The 23,735-nt window shown below is 38.6% G+C and overlaps 1 protein-coding gene across 1 annotated transcript; it reads left to right on the forward strand.

Annotated features, from left to right (window-relative positions):
- Nucleotides 1-9,077: 9,077 nt before the first annotated feature.
- On the forward strand, nucleotides 9,078-19,650 carry LOC117447742 (guanine nucleotide-binding protein G(i) subunit alpha-1). The gene is made up of 9 exons (XM_034084608.1): nucleotides 9,078-9,565; nucleotides 12,599-12,641; nucleotides 13,692-13,833; nucleotides 14,774-14,931; nucleotides 15,054-15,182; nucleotides 15,896-16,025; nucleotides 16,140-16,293; nucleotides 18,291-18,481; nucleotides 18,569-19,650. The coding sequence occupies exons 1-8, from the start codon at nucleotides 9,448-9,450 to the stop codon at nucleotides 18,479-18,481; spliced, it is 1,065 nt and encodes a 354-aa protein (XP_033940499.1). The 5' UTR covers nucleotides 9,078-9,447; the 3' UTR covers nucleotides 18,569-19,650.
- The last annotated feature ends 4,085 nt before the right edge of the window (nucleotides 19,651-23,735 follow it).

Here is a 23,735-nt window from a genome sequence, read left to right on the forward strand (position 1 = left end):
TTGTGTCTCTTTTAAAGGATGGTCTATCGCTTCAAGTATATTTTATGAATATCCTCCTTGATCCTTCTCCGTTTGTTGCTGGGTGACTCTGACCTCCCCTGAGACGTTTCTATGTGTTCACACACAGCTGATGTTTCCAGAGTCAATATTCTGTCTTTATATTTTTTAATAATTCTGATTATTGATCTTTTTGTAAGTAAAACATGTTTAGTCTATTTAGACAGCATAGTTATAAGACATACCTTAAACAACTTGACTTCAGAATTATATGCAACTGAAAACAAAAACAGGACAACACTAAATGAATGAAAATCATATAAGTAACATTTTCCTTGAAAGTACACAAACTGGTAGACACATTAGTTTAAGAGGTACTTTAAAGCGGTCCAAAGATGATCACCAACACAATGTACTGTTTATTCATTTATTTATATTTTATATTGTTTAAAGGTCCCCTATTATACTGTTTTTCATCAATATATTATAGGTCTCAGATATATACAAAACAAGTCTCTGAAGTGTTTGGCTGGAAATACCAAACAGACCATTGTTGCATCCCATAATCCCCTCTATTTCAGCCCTGTTTCAAAAGTGCTGATTCTGTGTCTGTTACTTTAATAATAATAATAATAATGGATTACATTTTTTAATTAGAGCGCTTTTACAGGTGCTCAAAGCACTTTACAATTACATATTACACATATTAGACAGGTAAATGTCAATACTGTGGACTTTACCAATGCGGGTAGAGTGTCTTACCCAAGGACACAACTTTAGATGAAAATAAGGCGCCACTCCCCATGCTCTAGGAGGAGATTCAGGTGATAAAGTGTGTGGGGGGGGGGGGGTTACCTTGGTTGGTTATTGGCTAATGGTTACACAAGCCAAAACATCTGTATGACATCATAAAGTGGCCAAAATCTGATCAGCTCATTTTTGAAAAACAAATGACCCCGAACATGAAATACCTTCACGGAGTGCGTGATGCGCAAGCTGTCCTCCAAAGAACAGGAGGGTTTAGCTAGCGCCTCACTGCAATCTTTAAAGCTCGTTTTCTCAAAATGAGTTTTTTCTCCTACTCTGAGTCCGAAATGTCCACTTCAGTAGCACGTACATACACCAAACCTTCCAGTTATATTCCTATCAATATTATGAAGGCGTTTACAGAAGGGTTTGTTCATATATCATTCGTAGCCTGAATTATATAACATTGTATACCTAAAAACATGGCGAAAATTGATATTTTAGGGCTGTTGACAGTATTTTCTGATTTATGGAGTGATACAAAGAGATACCCAAAATTCCTTCTGTAAAAGCCTTAGATACTAATATGACTACAAAATGAAACAATTTTGAACCTGGCTTTATCCAAAGTTCAGATTTCGGTTCCTGAAATGTGTTAAAATATGTGCATATTTAATGAGATAATGGATAATTTGCATATTTAAACATGCTATTTCAGAAAACTTGTAATACAAAAAACAATTGCCTTATTGTAAGTAATTAACTGGAGAAGTTTCTAGCTGATATCTTTAAGTTAAAAAAAAATACCCTATTCACCTGGGGTGTCTCGCCTTAACTGAAACTTTCAGAATCTCTTTACATGTTTATGTATAAAAGACGTGAAAAAGTGGATTTTGCATAATAGGTGACCTTTAAAAAAGGTTTAAAAAAACTAGGCATCTCTGAGTATCTGTCAATAATTGATCTTTTAAATATAGAGTTATCTGTGATGATTACAATCTCAAATAAGTCATTGACTGATGTTTAAACAATAGCAAACAAATGATTTGCAGCTATCTGTTCAGCATCCTGTATAACACACACACACACACACACACACACACACACACACACACACACACACACACACACACACACACACACACACACACGCACGCACATGATAATAGGTCCCACTTGGAGGCCTGGCTCTCTGTGGAACATAACGAGCTTCATATTGCTGACATGCTGCTCTTTCGTTTCACCATTCATCTCACACATTTCCTGTTGCTTGGTGGTGCACTGGCATGGTTGTGTCATGGCAACACTAATACAAACCCCTCTTAACGAAAACCTCACGATGACTATTGGAATCAGGGTTATGTGGTGTTGACCTGGTGGCCTCTCCTGCTCAAGTGTTGCCCATGCACAGGAAAATATTTCCATGTTCACTTAGAGCAGATCGGGGGGAAATATGGCGCTAGTTTGCATGATGCAGGCCATCTGCAATGGAAATCACATGTAAAGTGAGGAGATGAATTTTGACCACATCAAAAACATTTGCCATGCTATTAATTCATAATGGATAAATAGTTTTATTATTTTAACATTTTCATGTACAATCACATTATGTGGGGCAGTTCTCATATCTTGAAATATTTCAGTTGTAGAGATGTAAGGTGCTTTAGGACTAAATCACACAATCATCTGCCGGTCATTTGAATTTCTGGATGTGGTGATGGAGAAAGCCTAACCACAGGGTGTAGCCATTGTTTGTTCTTTCATCACCTGACAGGCGCAGGACAGCAGGCCTTCCCCAGCACAGAAACTATTAATGGAACCAATTTTGGGGGTGGTTTGTTTATACCCTGTTCTGAAGAAAACAATATGTATTTAATTCAACATATTCTTATAGTTAGAATGACAGAAACATTTAAAGTACAGTATTAACATAATGATACAACATATTCATTAAATGTTCATTAAAACTCAGAGAAGAGGTGAGAAAGACTTCAAAGTGTTGTCTAAATCACACACATTTATTCTGTTTAAAGAATAGCTTTTGCTTTCAACACTCAAAGTGTCTGTTTGTGCAATACATATCTGGGCTGCATATGCAAACATGCTAAGGAGCATTGGCATCTCATGTGAGAGGCTTTTGATGCAAATCAGCACTGACAGCACGGATGAGGTATGCATTATGTTCATCTCCGCACTCCTATTCATGGGTTGCACACAAAACGCATACAAAACAAACATGTGGCACAATGTTATTGAGGCTGATTTGCTTGTCGTGTCGCCTGGTTGTCTGCACTCCCAAAATGTTCAACAGAACAGCAATAACACATGGTAGAACTGTTATTTGTAAAACCTGATAATAATAAAAACTTATCTTACTTTATAACAGATATCCATGGAAGCCAAACCAGAGAAAGAGAAGATGAAAAGGCTAAGCAGGTTATAAATAATGTTACTTATATATTGTCAAATTGATGACATACTACAATAAAGCATTTATGTTTTGACCTATTAATTCAACATTTATAATAAATGTAATATAAAATTAATGCTTACTTAATAAATAAAAGTTAACATTATGAAATAGTAGGTCAGACTTTTATGTAAGGAAGATAAGATTATTTTTAAATTATGAAATTCAAAGTCAAAATTCGAAAAATATAATCAAAAGTATAGTCTACTAAACCAATTATGAAAAGTTGTGATTTTGTCATTTTTTTGAAAATTGTAATGTTCCAGTATTTCAATCATCTCAATTGTTTGACTTTACAAACATATTTACAGAAACCAGTTTTTTCAAGCAGTAAAAAATAAACAATAAATGTTGCCTTTTGATAAGAAGATAGAAACATCCTGTAAGTCAGCATGATGACAAACTTTCTTGAAATATTGAGTTGGTATCTCAAATTAATTACTTGATAATTTTACCTAATAACACATCTTTTGAAGAAATTGCCATTATTGTAGTCAAAGTTTGTCAACATAATTCACTGATTCTTGAGAGTCGGGACAAAACATGTCCCACATAGACAAGTCTTATTTATATCAAAAATAAATAAATTAATAATGATTGACATACTCACAAAGTTAGATCTAAAGGAATTGTGAATACTGATGTTCTGTTTTAGCATCGATAATTACTTTTTTGAGGGATATTTGTTTAAATGTATGACCAGTGGTTAGACGGCCCATGTTATTTCTCTTGTCCTCAGCAAGAGGTCACAATATTCACCAGCCCCCAAAATCTTTAAAAACTGCTACAATTGTGAAAACATTTATATCAAATCAAACATAAGGGTTATGAATGTATAAAACAATGCATGCCATGAACATCTAAAAATATTTTCCATCGAAATCTGCCTATCAAAGTTGTGTCCTCTGTTTCCGTCAACTCCGTCAGATGTTGTCATAAACCTCATTAAATCAGGCAATAGCATGGTCAGCTATATCCCTGAGGGTCCCTTTTAATTCCCCTGGCTGTGGTGAATACATCAATACCACACATTGTCTGGTATGTTTGACATTTTTTGATATTTTAGATGAACAATGTAAATGTTCCTATGGTCACAGCTGGAGCATGTCAACACCATCTCTCTGTTATGATACCTTTTAATAAACCATATTGGATTCAATGAAAGTATTTTATTGAGATTATGGAGACAGCTAGCAATAGCCAAAAAACTAGCTAGCTAGCTGCAGTGTTTTTTTCTGCAGAGGGAAAAAACATGCCATTTCGTCAACTCCGTCAGAGTCAACTCCATCAGGTTTTATGTCTGACGGAGTTGACATGTAAGCTGACGGAATTGACAAATCCACCAATAACCGCTTAATGTGCCAATATTATACTATTTTCGAACATAGTAAAGGAATAGAATGTTGTCATGGCTGTGTCTTATCTCCCACTACTTCCACTGGACATTGATTTTGTCTGCACAAGCCAGTGTATGTTTTCAACATCTGGTTGTAGGAACACACACTGCACCTTTAAGATTTTACATCAATCAATAAATCAATCAATAAATCAGTCATGTTAAGTAAATGGACATCTGATTCCATAATAATATTCAAATACATTTTTCATGTCTTTTGTATTAAGGGAAAACATGGCTCGAGAGAAATTGTCAGTTGAAGAGCGAAGGAGAAGAAATAGAGAGTACCAACGAAAGAGAAGAGAACAATTAAACAGTGACCCAGAGAAGAAATATGCCATGCAAGTAAAGGACAGACAGAGGTGGAAGAGGAGAGTTCAAGACAAAAAAGTAATACAGATAGACAAGATGGGAGACAGGGCACAGAGGAATCTGTGCCCTGTCTCCCATCAGTATAGGAGAGAGGTACAGAAAAGGTCCAGACAGAAAAGGTCCTGCGAAGGTGCAGTGCAGGAGGCAGACACCCCCCCAGATAGTCCGCAAGATCAAGATATTCTAGAATACAATGCCAGAGAGTCTCGCAGACAGGAAAGGGAAAGAAAGGAAAGAAGTAAAACACGAAAAAGGCATTCAAGAGAAATAAAAATGTTGAAAGAGAAGCTTAAGAATGTAACAAAGCAACGAAACAAACTAAGAAAAACAATATTGCGCACAAAAAAGGCTACAGTTAAAACACCACTGGACTCTCCAGGGACAGAAACAAAGAAGATGCTATCAGGAAGCAACATAAGGAATTCAAAGATCAAAAAAGCTCTTCTCTTCCACAACATCATCAGAAGAGAGCTGAAGAAAAACAAACAACCTCCTGGGCCACGGCGCCAGAAACCAGCACTAATTGTGTCATCAGGCAAGATCCTAAAAAAGTACCGTCTTCTTTACCAAATCCAGCAGTTTGGGCTAACTTACAAGCTAATGAGAGGAAAGGAACAGCCAACAAAAAAGCCAACATTCCTACAAGGTATCACACAGACTGTTCAGGATTTCTTCCTGAACTCTGCACGTGTGACGACTGATAAGACTGACACAATCACCAGGAACAAGATCAAGCAGCAGAGAATGATCCTGACAGACTCCATGATCAACCTCCATACTGATTTTCTTATCAGGAACCCCACTGTAAAGCTGAGCTATTCTTCATTCTGTGCTCTGAAGCCCTTCTATGTCACAGCACCAAAAGCATCTGATCGGAAGACCTGTCTGTGTCAAATACATGAGAATGCATGCTTAATGCTTGAGGTCCTTAGAATGTCTGGTGTTGTGAAGTCAAACAAACTAGATGACAGTTTTCAATTAGTTTGTTGCTCTCCAGCAAGTGAGGCCTGCCTTTTTCGCACCTGCTCACGATGTCTAAACAAAGGGACAGTTACAACCCAAGAGCAAGACCAAATCCATGTGCAGTGGAGGCAGTGGGAGAGAGTTCAAGAAGACACAGGCAATGGAATCCACATCAACACTAAGCTTGTCCAACACAGTGGCAGCCTTTCAGAGCTCATAAAACTCTTTGGGCAAAAACTCAGAAATCAAACTACAACACATGTGTGTTCAGTGCGAAACCAGTCAAAAGCATACATCAACACAATTGAGTCCTGTGATGAGAGTACAGCAATCGTCCACGTTGACTTCTCAGAATCCTGGAGATGCAAATATAAATCTGAAGTTCAGGCCTGCCATTTTGGACAAAATCTGCCACAGATAACACTCCATACTGGAATGTATTACACAAAGGGGGAAAAGGCAGCATTTTGCACACTGTCCGAGTCGAAAAGACAAGATGCTGCGGCAATCTGGACACACATGGAACCTGTCTTAAAAGATATCAAGACTAAATATCCACAGGTCACCACTGTGCACTTCTGGTCTGATGGACCAAGTAAACAGTATAAGAACAAGAAGAACTTTTTTCTTTTGTCTGCTATTCCACCTACACTAGGGTTTGAAAAAGCAACGTGGAACTTCTTCCCCACATCCCACGGTAAAGGCGCACCAGACGGAATTGGCGGAACAGTAAAAAGAACAGCTGACAACCTGGTACTGAGAGGAAATGATGTGACAGATGGACACACATTCTTTGAGAAGGTCTCAAACAGTCTGAAGGGTGTTCAGCTGCACTACATTGTAGAAGAAGACATGGAAAGATATGATACACTTCTCATAGATCCTCTCAGACCGGTTCCCTCAACAAGACAAATACACCAGGTAATCGCCCATGAGAACAGGATCCACTACAGACAGCTATCCTGCTTTTGCAGCAAGATGTTGGATTGCCAGTGCTTCTGCCCAGCTACCTTCTATTTTCAGGGCCCAGATGAACAGCAGAGTGATACCCGTAGGGCAAGAAAGAAAAGACCTTTAAACATGTTGTGGGAGGAGATGGAAAATGAGATGGGAGGGGAGATGGAAGAGTTGGATGAGGAGCCATTGAAAGGTCCTGAGGGTACTGTGACAGTAACGACTGTTAGCAGCCTTAATAATGGAGACTGGTTAGCAGTAGTATATGATGACCACTGGTGGCTTGCCAAGACCATTGCTGTGGATACTGAGCATCAAGATGTGAAAGTGGAATTTCTGCATCCCCATGGTCCAACAGCAAAGGTTAAGCCCAAGTGTGGCAAGAAGGATGTCTGTTTCTGCCCAGTTCAAGACATCATAGTGAAACTAATGGGAAATGCATCACCAGTCCAATCAAGAACAAGAGAGATCCACAGTATTGCCCCTGATGTAATGGACTTCATAGAGCGTGAGCATGTCCGACGCCTGCTGCTCAAGGCATACGTCCCTTGTGTGACTGCATTCATGCTTTAAAGCATAGTGTGTTTTTCAATGTAAGCACCTCCTCAACACGTGTGTACCTGCTCTCTTATTTTTCCTAATTTTGAAGTATGCCATGTTTTGCACCATCACCTATGGCTGATTGTTAGCTTAATTACATTTCTTCACTTATTTTTTGTAATAGTTGGAAACGGTGCAATTTGTTATAGTTTGAAACGCTGTATTTACAGTTTGTTTATTTCAGTTAAATGAAAAATATGTTCAGTATAAGACAAGGAGTTGTTATTTATGAATCTATTGTCACTTCCATCTGTTTAAAAAAGCATTTGTTCATTAATCAGAAATGCAAATACAATTTTGTCAACTCCGTCAGTTTCCTGTCAACACCGTCAGATCTTCATCAGCAATCTCAGATTTATGTTTTTGTAATTTTTCTGTGAAAAAACGAATTCTTTCTTCAGTGTTTGTTGTTTAAGTAATAAAGGATCATCAGATCTACACCCTCTTGTGTCTTATTCCCTTAAGAATTTGTTTTCTTTAGTGGCAAAATAAAAGATAAAGTTTGAAAATGCAATTTTTTTTAAATCTGTGTATTCCTAACAGTGTGAAATTAAGCCGTTAGTTTATATATTATATTTTATTGCATATAAGAGTAACTAAACACTATTACAACATACATCAGAACTTAGGATTCTTGTTGGGCTATTATAATTATATACTTTTAGTGTGTCTGACGTAGTTGACACAAATCAAGTTTTTAAGGTAAACATGTGCATTTATTAAAAATGTGTTTTAACCTCCAGCCTGCACCTTTACATGGTTAAATAGCACAGATCTTAATCTACATGAATATATAACTCTAATCAATATAGTGTACATTTTCAAAAAATGTTTTTCAGAAAGTGTTTTGTCCCGACTCTCAAGAATCAGTGAATTACTTAAAGTGTTGTTTTCTTTTATGACATCTGAAAAATACATATTTGTTATATTCTGATCAAACTTCCTTGGTTTCTCTAGTATTGTCTTGTATTAAATGGTATCCATCCAGTGGTGTAAAGTAACTTTACTCAAGTGCTGTACTTAAGTATAATTTTGGGAGACTTGTACTTTACTTGAGTTTTTCAATTTGTTGCTACTTTGTACTTCTACCACTACAATTCAGAGGTAACGAGTGTACTTTTACTCCACTACATTTAATACCTTTAATTTCTTTGCAGATTTGGATGAATAATGTGAAATATAAATAAGACTTTAGTTACACCTAGAATAAATTCACAAGCTACCCTGCAGTATACACAGTCATTAAAACTAGCTGCATCTTTATCAACTTTGATAAACACATTAAAACATATAATATATTATTCGGAATTGGGCCAATTTGCATAATGACTATTTTACCAAGTAGCCTACCAAACTTACTTTTGGTACTTTAAGTATATTTTGATGCTAACATGTTTGTACTTTTACTTGTAGTATCATTTTGAATGGAGGACATTTCCTTGTAACAGAGTATTCCTGCACTGATTATGCTATGACAAGCACAATATCTGAGTACTTCTCCCACTTCTACTCACATCAGACTCAAAAAAGTAAGTAGCTTAAACATTTAAAAAAGCGCAACGCATGCGCAGTTCACAGCTATGTGCGAACAGGAAGCGAACAGTTTGTAGCAGTCTGCTTCTTCTTTCTGTGAATCTCACTTACCGCCGTGCTCCACACTTCTGAGAAGCTAAAACTACACCAGCAGGGAAACCAATCTAACGCTTATTAAGCCACTCGTTTTGGTTAATTACTTAAATTTGAGTCGTTTTAGCCGTGGGTTGTGGAGCTTTGAAAGCGAGGCAAGGGCGTGTTTGATTCTCAAGTGTTGGAGCCACACACCGCCTCCTCCTCCTCCCTCCTCACTGGATGCTAGCTCGGTAGCCTTTGCATGTCGTTACACTCGTAGTTAAAGTTGTGTTTTAGTCTGCATTTTATTTATTGATTCGGAGGTCAACTAAAAAAGAAGATGGGATGTACTCTGAGCACGGACGACAAGGCGGCGCAGGAGCGGAGCAAGATGATCGACCGCAATCTGCGGGACGACGGAGAGAAGGCAGCCCGGGAGGTGAAGCTGCTGCTGCTCGGTGAGAGAAAGATGGATGGACGAGGTCTCAGTCTAAATGCTGGAGAGGGACTTTCCTACTGCCCACCGTCTGCTACTACCCTAACTTAACGCAAACTGTTGCATATAAAAGCACGTGTTTTATTTAAGCTAAAATAAGTTACATCTAGCAAGTAAAATAACATGACGGGGTTTCCCTTAAAGAAACTAACAAAGTGGTGGAGTTTGAGACATGTCGGGGCGATATGAATGGCCCCGTGGCGATGCATTTGGCTAAAAAGTTCAAGCAAACCTACGCTTTTATCTTCCCCTTCAACTAATTAAATCAGCTCAGTCGTTAAAGTGTTCATCGGTTTACAGTGTGATTAGTTTTGTCTCCACAGCAGCCGCAATAACCCAGCCCTAAGTCTGTTAGCTAATTTTGCTAAGCAATTAGCCACTTAGCTAGGTTAGCGCACCGACGCTAGTTCGGATTAGTTAGCCATAGAAAGCTAAACATCTAACATTATTTGAGGTTTTATCTTTTCAACTGTCCGTCCAAAAATGTATATAATGGTGTAGTTAGTGTTAAATATCGACTTCATTATTTTACAATTTAAACTACAGTAGCTAGCCATCTTCCTGTTTCGCAGCCATTCAACACATAAACACTAACGTTACTTTAGGCCGTTAGACTCTATGCTACACTACGACTGCGAAACTATGAAATTAGCCCGTTTTTTAAAAGATTATTACTAAATGTCCGACTGTGCATCGTAAAAGTTTGTATTTATGGGAAGATGTATGGATTTAGTGGTGGGTTTGTAGGACATGGCCATCTATGCTGCTCAACTAGTTTACATGTTGTTAACTTCAGACGTGGAAGGAAGGCCTGAAAATGTTTCATATAATGTCAATCATAACCTTTAATTTGTAAATTGATATCTTGACATATTTGACTTCATTCTTAATTGTATACTCCATTTAGTTAAACGGATACGGTGTTTAAGTGATAAACATTAGTGTGGTCATTTGAATATGCTGGTCAATTAGACAGGGACTTGCACTCCTATTTCAATCAGATGGAACAGGCAAATATGTCAAGAAATCCTATCTCTGAACTGTAACGCATTAATGATAAGACAATGACTCATCGTATAGAGGATCACATCCCTTTATCGGAATTACATCTCAGTTTATCTTCAATTGTTTCAAGGAGAACTGCCACACTATCCCTGGCCTCTTATGACGACTGCTGGCTCACTCAGTCAGGAAAAGACAGACAAGAGGTTGCATAGCAACCTATGCAGCCTGTCTGACAGCAATAACCATCTGTGGCAACTATATACACACTACAGAGACATAGTGGATGCTAACTGGATGTTAGCCTTGACCATGCTGTTTTGACAATGCAACATTATTCTGCATCTTTTCAATCCCTGCACAGATAAATGTGTGTTTTCAGGCATGTCATTTCCCCACAATCGCAGACGCTGTACAATGATCAGCCACAGCCGGTTCCTGTGTGTTTGTGCGTCATTAGAGATGCACCTGATTTGAATGTTCATGGTTTGTTTTGTCACGATTACCACAAGCACCTGCATGACATGTCGGATTGGTTTGTGGATTTGTTGTCTAATAGTGCAATCACCATTGAAAACACATTTTCAGATGCATTTTATGCGGTTCTCATTATGATGGAGAGATATCCAGCTTTACCTGTGTGCTTATTGCAGTCTGACGCTCTGTCAGGCCTCCCTACGGGGGTGTTTGCATTAATGCACTAATCTGCAAATGACATGCTCTTGAGACAAGTGCTTTTAGTGGACAGCCTCAGACGTGTATTGATGCACACTGCACACATAAAATGCAAATGATGATTGATCTTTGTGTGCTTGGAGAGGCATTTTCATTTACAGAAGCAGCTCAGAGGAACATCCCAGTGGTTGTTGTTCGCTGGAGAGACCTTTTGTGTCCTGAGGCCTGATGGCAATGTGGTGGCCCTGCTCCAATGTAGATCTATCAAACATCCTAGCTCTGACAAACCATTTGACCTTTTCCATGAATTGCATTGATGCAAGCCCTTGCTATAAGCAGCTCATCGAGGAATGAGACAGTTGTTTGAAATTACATTTTATGATGTTTACAAAAATATTAGCTCTGTGTATGTGTTTAGTGAATGTTTATCATATGGGACAAGGGAACTGGTGAACAGTTCTCCTCACTGGGGAGCTGAGAGTCCCTGCAGAGGAAAGGTAATTAAAATGTTGTGTGCTCAGCTGAAAACATGCCTGTATCTCAGAGGAAGCTGCAGGAGAGACTCAACGAAACTATCCTCAAACCTTTTCAAATGGATCACAGATTTGCACCATTGTCAAGATTCTTGTTTATCTTAAATGTAACCTTTCTAAAGCTGCATCAAGCTAACATCATATATATTTAAGTTGTTTAATGACCATTATAGGACTAATTTCAATCATATGCTCCATATGAGACGCACCAGAAGGCTCCGAGTCCAGCAGAGTCTGATGCAGCAAGGATTTCAAACCCAGGGTGGTTTAACCCGTTTAATCTTATTGGAAGAGGATCCAGTTGATTAATCCAATTACTGTGATCTGTTAAACTGGCCTTACACACTTCAGTGTGTCCGTATGTGACAGTGTAGCTTCTGCTGTGTTGCAACTTGATGTAAAACGCATGTTTTTGGATTTCAATTCAGAAACTAATAAGATAATGATTCTTATATTAATCAATGCTTCCCCACCCCTATTCATTCAATGCTGTAATTAGTTTTTAAGTGTAGACATGTTTGGTCACAGTGCGACAGGAGGGGCCTTGTCAAGCAACACAAACTTAAAGCAGAATGATCCCTACACGAGTTTTGATACCACACGGAAAAATCCAACTAGGACAGAGCAATAGTTATTTTAGCAGAAAGCTGTATGCATGTAGTGTTTTATTTTTATAAGCATTGTCAGCAATTCACTTTAAGGGAGTATTGTGCGAGCTATTCTGAAAAAATTAACATTGTATGGAATATATTTTAATTTGTTATGCCATGTGTTCTCTGTTTCAGGTGCTGGAGAGTCTGGGAAAAGTACAATTGTGAAACAGATGAAGTAAGTGTGGAGGATCAACATTTTAACACCACAACAATAATAGCTAAAAGAGACTTCAGATACTTGGTTTGAAATATACTAGAGCACTTAGATTAAAGGCAACCTAAAGAATCCGGTTTTGATGCTAGGTGTGTGCCCTTTATCCATGTGCTCTACAATACTCTGATGAAATACCTGAAGTGTCTCCTCATATGAGTCTGAGACCACCGTGCAATGCATAGTGAAGCGGCTGAATCCCATTTAACATATTTCTTAGTTTCATACACCAATCATAGTTGTTACACGTCAACATTCCTTTAATAAAGTCAACCAAAAGCTTCTTTATTGGATCAAGGTAGATCATTTGAATCCTACTAGGTATAATGTATTAGTAATTTAGTGTTTGAACGGGACTCGTGTGACTTAAAAACAATGAAGTACAGTCTGAATCCAGATATAGAGGACAGATAAAGAATAAATATGAAATGCTGCAGATATTTCTCCTTCATTGTTAAATGCTATTTGAAATGGTCAATAATGAAACAAATGATCTTTTCAAAGATAGCTAAAATCTTAAAATAATCTTTTAGACTTATTTTCATACCTCATAAGTTTAATTTAATTCATATAGACAGAGTGGAGGGAATGAGAGGGGGGGGGGGTTTAAATGGAGGTTGTGCACGATTTATAATCATTGGAAATGTAGTATTTTGTCTTGTGCATATCATACCTTGACGGGTTCTCCTTTGTATCCATGGATATCTTTCTGTATTCTTTATTTTAGTTTTGAATTACTTGTCATAATGTGAATGTATATTTTAATGCATATTTGATAACCCTAGTAAATACATCTGTTTTACAATGTAACTACAATATAAAATGTACTTGATTTTTCATAATTTCTCCTACATAATGTATGTGAAAGGAATACAATGGTAACACAACAACCTGTTCACGAGGAAAAACAGAATCCATATTTTGGCCCGGTGATCATAATCAGTTATTTCATGGTCATAGTAATGTAAAAGCTTCTTGGATACAAAGTGCTGATGTCCCGTCTTTGTGTGTCAGGATCATCCATGAGGCGGGCTACTCAGAGGAGGAGTGTAAGCAGTACAAGGCCGTTGTCTACAGCAACACCATCCAGTCCATCATCGCCATCATCAGAGCTATGGGACGCCTCAAGATCGACTTTGCTGATCCAGCCAGAGCGGTGAGAAAAGGAGAAGAAAAAAAACTTCCACTTTTCTCGTGACATTGCGAGTTGTATGTCTGCAGATGTATAGCTCAGTGCTTTGAGAGCAACAACCTGTTAGTCATATGTCGTGCTTCCCTTCTAGGCAATTTTCTTCTCACTTCCTCCTCTGCAGCAGGTCAGGTAGAGCTGGTAGAAGTTTAGTATCACATTCAAACACCTCATTAGAGCAGGGGCTCTCCGACATGAGAGCACTCTGTTGGCTCTGCTGTGATGAGGACATTTTGAAGTACCGGTTCTTGGACTGGAGTTCTTCCTGGCTTTGTATCACAGGACTTCACAGAAATAATCAGCAGCGTTTCTTTTGCTCTAGGGTTTAGTGTTTTGTATTAGTGAAGTATATAATTGCAATGCTTAAAAATAAACAAGGCAAAGACTGCTGGGTATTTAATTTATTCGTTTTGCTAAACAGGCTACAGTTTCATTTTGTTCTTCTTTTTTTTTCTTGGCATAACAAGAGGCTTAGTCATTGCTCCAGCGTGACTGCCCTGGTTCTGTCATCGTGACTAATTGTACACCAAAAGCTTTACTTTCTTGATTTGATGCTGTTATAAATCTTAATATGTTTGCCGACTTTCTTGTTTATGATGCTATTTGGCCTTTGAAATCTTATTTAGCAAAAGTGTCATGGTAACAAATACAGGAAAAGTCAACACATCTGTCATGTTTATTTCCCCACTTCCAAACAGGCATGTTTGTCAGCAGTAAATAACTATCAATTAGGAATAATATACCATCAACTCAAATCTAATGATGATTCAACAAATGTACAACACCACGCTCCCAAATGATTTTTCTTTTAAAATGCACTGAAAACACTATCCTAGCAAAGGTGTCTTGCATGTTTGTGAATAAATATTTGGTCACGACTTATATTGGAGGGTCTTTGTCTCGTTAGGATGATGCGCGGCAGCTGTTCGTCCTGGCCGGCTCTGCAGAGGAGGGCTTCATGACGGGCGAGCTGGCCGGGGTCATCCAGCGGCTGTGGAAGGACGGAGGAGTGCATGCGTGCTTCAGCCGCTCCCGAGAGTACCAGCTCAACGACTCCGCTGCATAGTGAGTCGCTGCTCGGACACACAGGAAGTAGTGTGGGACTGTACTTAGCAGAATATCTCCCATTCTCAAATCGTACTCTTCAAAGATCTGTTTATTTTTATTTCCTTTTTCTCCCCCAAAAGCTACCTGAATGACTTGGACAGGATATCCCACGGTGCGTATGTGCCCACCCAACAGGATGTGCTGCGGACCAGAGTCAAAACTACTGGTATTGTGGAAACACACTTCACTTTCAAGGACCTGCACTTCAAGTGAGTTCATCCTCCACAGTTTGTCCAGCCACTAAACTCTATGAACATGATGACTAGTGATGCTCACTTCTAGTCTGGTTTCTGATCTGACTCCCAGACTTTAGTGATTCAAAAAGGTCTGTTGTTGTTCTCATTGATGACTGTTTCCATGGTTGGAGAATTATTTGACCTATTAGAGTTAAGGATGAAGACTTCAAGTTCCTGCACAACTCGATTTCAACAGTACTGAAAAATAACATCAGACAAATATAGATTTCAAATAGACACAGCTGTTTTTTTAGTCCTTGTACAAAACACTAAATTGACTAACAGGGTAAAAAACATTAACCGCCCCCAGCAAACGCAAAACAACAAACACTCCCACATACAGAAATCCACCAACATAATGGCTCGCAGAATTTCACTTCAGTCAGATGTTAAGACCGGTTATAACTCTTAAACAAGGGAATTTGTATTTTTTTGTATTAAAACAAAACGAGCAATACAAAAAGAAACTTATCAAGACAAGGAGTGAAAAAGATCAAGGTGAAAGGCCTTAAAAAAAGCAAAGACTGAGATATCATTTTGTTGTTGTCATATGGGGTCTACAATTGTGTAATTTGATAGTGAAAATTATACCCCAGGACTAAATGAGAAGCTAGGTTTATTTTCAATGACTGAAGGCTGAAGAGTCAGAGATGAGGGATCTTGTTCAACATCTGTGATCTCTGCAGGATGTTCGATGTGGGCGGACAGAGATCTGAGAGGAAGAAGTGGATCCATTGTTTTGAGGGAGTCACCGCCATCATCTTCTGCGTGGCTCTGAGTGACTATGACCTGGTGCTGGCTGAGGATGAGGAGATGGTGAGACCCTTCTGACCTCTACACACCCTAATACATTTTGACTGTCCTGTTCTAAATTCAGTTTGTGCCGTTTCCCTGGTCGGTAACCATTGTGCCTCTTTCCCCCTCTTACAGAACCGAATGCATGAGAGTATGAAGTTGTTCGACTCCATTTGCAACAACAAGTGGTTCACAGACACCTCCATCATCCTCTTCCTTAACAAGAAAGACCTGTTTGAGGAAAAGATCAAAAAGAGCCCTCTCACAATCTGCTACCCAGAATATGCAGGTGTGAGACACACACACACACACACACACACACACACACACACACACACACACACACACACACACACACACACACACACACACACACACACACACACACACACACACACACACAAACACTCATATGCAGAGCAGGTGTGTTGTGAATGCAGATACTGTACTGTATATGTTAGTGTCACACATACACTAATAGTCTAGCCAGGAATAATCTAAGTTTAAAGTGACAGCATAGAGTTTATTAATGAGGTGGTCTGCAGTTCTTAAAATCATAAACATGTCTCAGTCATGTCAAACTTAAGACCTTAAAAGGTTTCAGGAATGAACTGAGGTTGTTTAAAATATATTTTATGTTATTCAGTTCTTAAAGCCCCCGATGAGATGACTCAAAAGGCAACATGTATTATATTATTTTGCTACAAACCTATGCCATCATAATTTAACTGTCACATCATAATCATGAAATGACGCTATAAACAGGGCTGCACATAACTGGTGCGCATGCGCACCCCCCGCCAAAAAAGGAGCATTTGCGTACCAACATTGAGAGAAAAGAGAGAGAGAAGAGAGATATTTGTTACATAAGAACTTGTAAGATAGCAGGGTTTCTCACACAGACTTTACTTGGGCGGGCCGCCCAGGTATATTAACGGCCGCCAAAGTATAATTCGCGAGCCATTTCGGTTTCATTTTTTTTTAATCCGTCTGCGATCTGTGATCCCTCGCTCTACCCCTCGCTATCGCATGAAGGGTCTGCTTTATGCGCTCCGCACAGTATCCCTGCTGCGAGGCTCCGGCGAACAGCATTCATAAAGTCAAGTACCCCTCAAAATGTCCGGTTTATTTCATTTTAAGGATGCGCACCAAGCAACATCTCCAGGTGCTCCTTTGAGAACCAGGGCAAAAAAGTGATGTGTGCAACCCTGGCTATAAACGCATATCATTCTAGAAATTGGAGTTTAAAAACTATGTTTGCTTTTAAAACCCTGAAAAGGTTGAGAGAATGCTTTCCTGCATTGATTCATCTGTTTTTTTAACGCTACCGAGCTCTTGTTGCCACTCAAAGGTGTGGCTGTCTCTACAGAGGCTTTCTCTGTCCTTTCTGTTCTGCTCTTGAACTGTGTGGGCTGCTTTATGTTTACACAATGTGTCTTTGTCACCAATGAGTATTGATATTTAGATTACACAGATTTATCAAAACCCAAAGCTAACAAATTGTTTGATTAAAGGCTAAAACAAGGTCTACATTCTCTGCATTAAGAATCTACCTTGTTTAACCCCAGTAAAAACTGTCAATAACAATTTTGTTTTTTAAGCTCAACCATCAGACCCACCATGTGATTCAGTTTAAGCGTTCCATTTTTAAATGCAGAATAAGCTTCCAAACTTTACCTAATAACAGATCTGTTAGATGAGAATCAGTGAGGCGACTCTGCAGCTCACAGGTCGAACTGCCAATCAACCAGAATTAAACCTTGTGCCCTACTTTGAAAAAGTATTTTTTCTGTCCAGAGAGGACAAAGAAATGAGGTCAGAAGTATATTAAAATGATGTATGCATTTTACTTTCAACCAACTTCAAACCATCATTACAGCAAATGGACATTTCCAGACTTTCAAAGACCTGCTTTTTCAATGATAATGCCGATTTTACTTTAAAAATAATTTGAAGAAACAGAATGTTTTCTCTTAACTTGAAAAACAGCATTGATCAAACACATGATACAGCAGCAATGCCCCTAGTGGAAACCAAGAAAACAGCATGTACTTCCCCCAAATGCCAAACAGGACAAAATGGCTCAATCTAGTGGAAAATGGTAAAAACTACAATATTGAAGCCAGAGCTCTAAATTAAAAGCTTGAGAACATACTACAATGGTCATTCATTAAAACTTGTGGTTTATATGGAATGTTTCTATTAATGTTTTTAATTTAATTTGATAATTGTCCTTGTTTCTCTCTTTTTATCTCCTATTTGTCTTTGTCCGCCCCTTGCCTTCAGGCTCCAACACCTACGAGGAGGCAGCCGCTTACATCCAGTGTCAGTTTGAGGACCTGAACAAGAGAAAGGACACCAAGGAGATCTACACCCACTTCACCTGTGCCACCGACACCAAGAACGTGCAGTTTGTGTTTGATGCCGTCACTGATGTCATCATCAAGAACAACCTGAAGGATTGTGGCCTTTTCTAGGTAATGCCTGCAGCTTCAAGGTTATTCAGGTGCTGTCGTCACATTTTTCTCCTCTAATCACGGTTTCTTTGTTTACTTTGTGTTCAGGCAGCGTGGCGGCCGGCTTGGCGAGTGACTTTATTCAAGGGGACTGGAGGGAACTTCATGGACCCTGCTGAGAATGTCGCTTTTAACCTCTTATTAACTTATGTTCATCTCTAAAAGTTTTAAAGACGGTGTGTAGAAAACATTTTGTGTAAAATATTTGTATAACTGTCTATGGCCGGGGATTTTTCACAGTTTTTAAAATGTGCTTGTTTTACCTTATTATCATTATTTTAAATTTTTATATAAAAAGGGGGGCCTTGACATGTTTTTGTCCATGAATGAACACTTTTTTTGTCTTTTGTTTGTTGGTCCTTGTGCCTTGCATGCCTTAGTTGCAGTGTTTTCTTTTTGTTGAGATAGATGTTAGGCTTATGTAGATGTTACCATTGAACTCTTATCAAGCAGCCCCTTCACCCCGCGTCAATATTATCTTTTTTTTCTCATTATTTCATTGTCACATCATTTTTTGCCTCCTTGGACAAACAAAGCAAGACCAAGTCACTCTGTAGACCAATTCACTCTGACTCTGACATACTGTGAGTGTGTGTAAACCTTTCGGATGTGTGGTAAGCATGTGTGCTGCGAGTGGGAGCTTCGTTCTGATTGAGGCCAAAAGCCTGCGTGAGTGATTGTGTGTGAGTGAGTGAATGTGTGCACAATATAAAAACAAAGGGACTTTATTCCTCTACTTGTCATCCTCTTTCAAAGTTGTATTTTTCTAAGCGACCAAAAAGAAGCTACTCTGTAATTAACTAGTGCACGTTGTCGGTGCGCCGGTACAAACTGTAACATTCCCGATTGAATCACGAAGCAAAGAGAAGCTTTGAAAAGAGGATGCCAATGGCGGCCTTGTAGCAGACAGTAGGACCATATGTAGATCTGTGTTCAGTGCACAGACAGACGGACACGTGGCTGGGTGCACTGTTATTGATCATGATGTGTGATGGTCTCAAGTTACATATCCCCCTAAACCCCCAACCCTCCGTTTCCATTGGATGGGCACATTAGTGGACTAATCTCCATGATTTTGCTAATAAAAGAGCTGCTGTGGTAAAACCAAGGCAACTTATGCAACAAACAAACATCGCTCCTGTCGTTTTTTGGGTGAATCTGGGAATTCTCTTACAGGAAAACATTTGACTGGTGTTGATTTAGTTTTGTGTTGATCAATTAAATGCCAATGTATACATACATATGGCAAACATTCACTGTAGCCTTTCCAATATCAGCATTTGCGGGTGTTTGTATAATTTTGTTAATGTTAATTTTCACTAGTATGTTTTTTTTTATGGACAAAATGATTGTCTGGTTAATAAGTTGCAGTCCTAGAACAAGTTACATACTATAACATCACTGTTAAAATTGTATTGTGATTGTTATGATAAGTGAAAATCACAGAAGTATTATGATAGAGCAGACGGCTAACAAAGTTAAAACATGTTCTACATTGATTTTTGGACAAGTTGACGTTACTGTACTCGGATTCAGAAGACTCTTATTATTACAGTTGAGTTCTAGAAGTACAGAAAGCAGCTCAACTTCAGGTTTTTATAGGTTGCAAGTGTATGCATATATCTAGTATTAACAAGTAAACTAATCTTAAAGGTCCCCTCTAGACCAAGACTAACCAATGTACTCTGCTCTGATTAATAATTTGTCTGATATGTTATTTGGAGAAATAATTTAAATGAACAACTTATACTTTCTGTAATTAAAAGATAGTTTTTGCAAACTTTAGAATACATTAAAAAGACGTTTCCCCAAAAGGTTTAACTTCTGGCCATTAGAAGATTTTCTTGACTGGACAGTGCATTTGTTAGTGTTTGTGTCCTCGTAGTCATGCACAGATAAATGTTCCTTCTTCAGCAGATGACTGTCATAAAGCAGCCTAAAACCGCACATAAAATAAACTGCCAATCGTAGGTTCAACATATTATTTTAGTTGAGAGAGACGTATCCTTAACTGAACATAAAACTGAGTGTAGCATTAAACGTCGAGTTCAACAGTATATAGTTCCATCTAAAGGCCACAGTGTGTAACTGCATGTTATGAGGAGGCCCCCTGCCTGCTAGATGCTCATAAAGGAGACAACTGAGGAAAATTGAATCGCCAGTTTTAATATAATTAACACAGATTGTTCCTGACCAAGATGTATTGGTCTTGTATAGGAAATCTCATTGGAAACGCCCCAAGATTAGGACTAATTAATCCTGAACCAGAATGAGATAGTGATTTTCTTCCAAGCTGTAGTGATTTAAAGCAAAAAATGTGGCCCAGAATCCTCTCCAATATTCATGAGCCGATCACCCGTTACAGGAATTAGTTTGGAGATAGTGAAAGGATTATCAGAACAACTGTCCTTTTTTAGCCATCTCTTTATTTTATATTTCCATATACTCCTAGATTATGGCAACTAGTGTACTGCAAATGGGTCAAAGCAGTGTCAAGGCTGAGTGCTGTCTCACAGACTGCTCAAGCACAATGATTAGGACACATTGGGAGGCATTGTGTGATTTAAAAGCTAACTGCAGAGTCATTAAATTAATCCCTAAAGCTCTCCCAGGGAGATCAAAGAGTATGGATATGAAGCTTCTTCAAAACCAAGGTGTAGTTGAGGGAAGAGAAGATTATGTTAATGATTGTGATCAAACAGAACATCGAGGCAGACTGCTGCTGACCAGGGAGTCAAAGCAAAAGGAATCCTCTCCAAACATATATCTAGTCTAAAGCAGCTCTTTGAAAACTGTTTATTAACCAGCTCCTTTATTGGATATGTAGATCAATAGGTTCCATATTTGACACTTGAAAGGGTTATCATCAGAGTCTAGAAGAGATAGAATTGTTAAGCTATGTGTTGAGGGAAGTCATGAATTTTTATACGATAATAATGTGTCCATGTAGGCGAGGCAGGCCCGGTTCCAGAACAAAATGACTCAGGGTGCATCTGAGATTAGAGAGGGTGCAGGGGTAAAGTGCTATTTTTATAAATGGGGAGAGGACCTAACACCCTCTAGGGGGGTCCTCACCTCCTCTAGGGGGGTCCGGGGGCATGCTCCCCCGGGAAGATTTTATTTTGAATATTGAAGTTGAAAGCATCAATCTGGTGCACTTTGAGAGCAAAATGAAGAGATCTATGGATACCTCTCAACACCCATATGAAACCGAACTGTAAACAGATTTACTTTTTCTTTATGAATATTTTACAAATCACTCCCCTTTTAAACTGTATTCTTGTTTTACTGTCATATAGTATTTCATTTTTAGTGAGTGAGTTACTCAGATGAGTACCAGGAGACAGCGGTTGGTACTCTGGTACAGTTGTGGTGAAGGCATCTGACGTACTTGAACCGAAATGTCTACATGCATAGCAGAAGATGGCATCTTTTTTACATGAATATTCCAGCCAATCTCTGTTTTGAAACCATGAGCAGCAAAATGAGCACCTTACCCCACTGTACAGGCGAGTTGGGTACTTTTTTAAATATACCTGGGCAGGCTCTGTTTCGCCGAGGTCCTTCCAATAGTATGAAGCTGCAGCGTCGGAGACAGCAGTTACAGAACCGCAGTTACAGAACCACACACACAGGTCCCGCGTCACGACCGCACACACAGGTCCTGCGTCACGTGCTCCGTCACGTGACGGGGTCCCGCGTCACGTGCTCCGTCACGTGACGGGGTCCCGCGTGACGGCTGCACGTGACGGAGCACGTGACGATCAACGCACGTTCACATGAATGTTCATATATATATTCTGTTAATTTAGTTGAGAATTTCAAAAATATAGTCTTATGTCTTTTATATGTATATTAAACAACACTGTTAATTTAGTTTTGGGTATGTTTATAATTCTCGTTTCATTATTATTCAAAAGAAAACAACACTGTTAAACACTGTTCCTTCTACAGTATCATAATTCTCGTTTCATTATTATTATTAATAAATCAAAGGTGTCTTCGAAGAGGTGCTAGATTACTGAAAAACAACTGTTAGTGTGTTCATGCACCAGCCTGCAAAAGATAAACAAGCAGTTTGACCGAGAGGCATTTCAGTTCAGAATACATTTTTATTTATTTTTATTGCGGGGTCTGCTGTTTCTTCACTGGGGGTGAGGCGGGGTCTGCTGTTCCCTCTCGAGGGAGATAACCTGTCGTGGCACTCTGAATATTGGCTGAAGGGTTCCCTCCAGCAAGCTTCTGGCCTCCAGAGTCCAGAAGGCAAACCTTTGGCCATGCCTTTGAAACAATAAGAACAAGACGTCATCTAAAGTATTGCATAGGCTAAGGCATTGGTGCACAATTGATATGCATTAATAATCTCAACAATAACTGACTAAAACACCTCATGCAATATTACAAAACATGTCAAAATGATGACACTGTCTGATAAACGGTAAACAGGCAGTCAGCACAGTAAAGATTATTTACAATGAATTCAAATTGTAATACAATGACTATTAAAGAAGCATTTACACTGAAGACAGAACTTAGGCTACTGCTGATTTAATGTAGTGGACATATTGACATGCTTTTGTCATCCGTTGAAGTTTAATTAATTAGCTGACTATAATTAATCATTAGGGTTGGGAAGTTTACTTTTTTTAAATGTAGTAGGTTACAGATGAGTAATTACCCTGTTAAATTGTAATAAGTAATGTAACTTGACTATGTAACTATTTGTATTGAAATTCTAATGTTAATTATGGTTATTTTATGTTTTTTGTGAGTCACTTTGGATAAAAGCCTCTGTCAAATAACATAACCATAACATACAGTTTCATTAAACAAATAAACAAAATGGTTAACAGTTGGTTTTGCAGCGAGTCATCATAGGCTAACAGATTACATTTAGCACTTGTTGCTTGTATGGCTGTTCAATACAACAGAATAGTTGTTAACTTTAAAAAAAAACATGATTCACATTACTCACACTCTTACTGTAATGAGTGATTCAATTACTCAACTATGACACCTAGTTGGACTTGCCAAAATCACGCTAGTTTCATTAAACAAATGATCAAATATGCTAACGAAGCTAATGCTTTTGGTAATGCTTTTGCCGAAAGCTATAGCTAACGAATAGTTGTTTTTAGAGACTTTAATACGGTTTAATATGTTTGTTTGTATTGCCTTAACACTATCATAGTTAATGTTAGCTAATCACACTTCA

Source organism: Pseudochaenichthys georgianus, chromosome 6 (assembly GCF_902827115.2).
Source record: "Pseudochaenichthys georgianus chromosome 6, fPseGeo1.2, whole genome shotgun sequence".
In the NCBI taxonomy this organism is placed as follows: Eukaryota; Metazoa; Chordata; class Actinopteri; order Perciformes; family Channichthyidae; genus Pseudochaenichthys; species Pseudochaenichthys georgianus.

What these genes read in the sequence shown, in the direction of transcription:
- LOC117447742 (XM_034084608.1), top strand. Translation starts at nt 9,448, where the DNA reads ATGGGATGTACTCTGAGCACGGACGACAAGGCGGCGCAGGAGCGGAGC. An exon ending in GGTGAAGCTGCTGCTGCTCG is followed by an intron (nt 9,566 to 12,598) that starts GTGAGAGAAAGA and finishes TCTCTGTTTCAG; the next exon opens with GTGCTGGAGAGTCTGGGAAA. An exon ending in TTCAAGGACCTGCACTTCAA is followed by an intron (nt 15,183 to 15,895) that starts GTGAGTTCATCC and finishes TGATCTCTGCAG; the next exon opens with GATGTTCGATGTGGGCGGAC.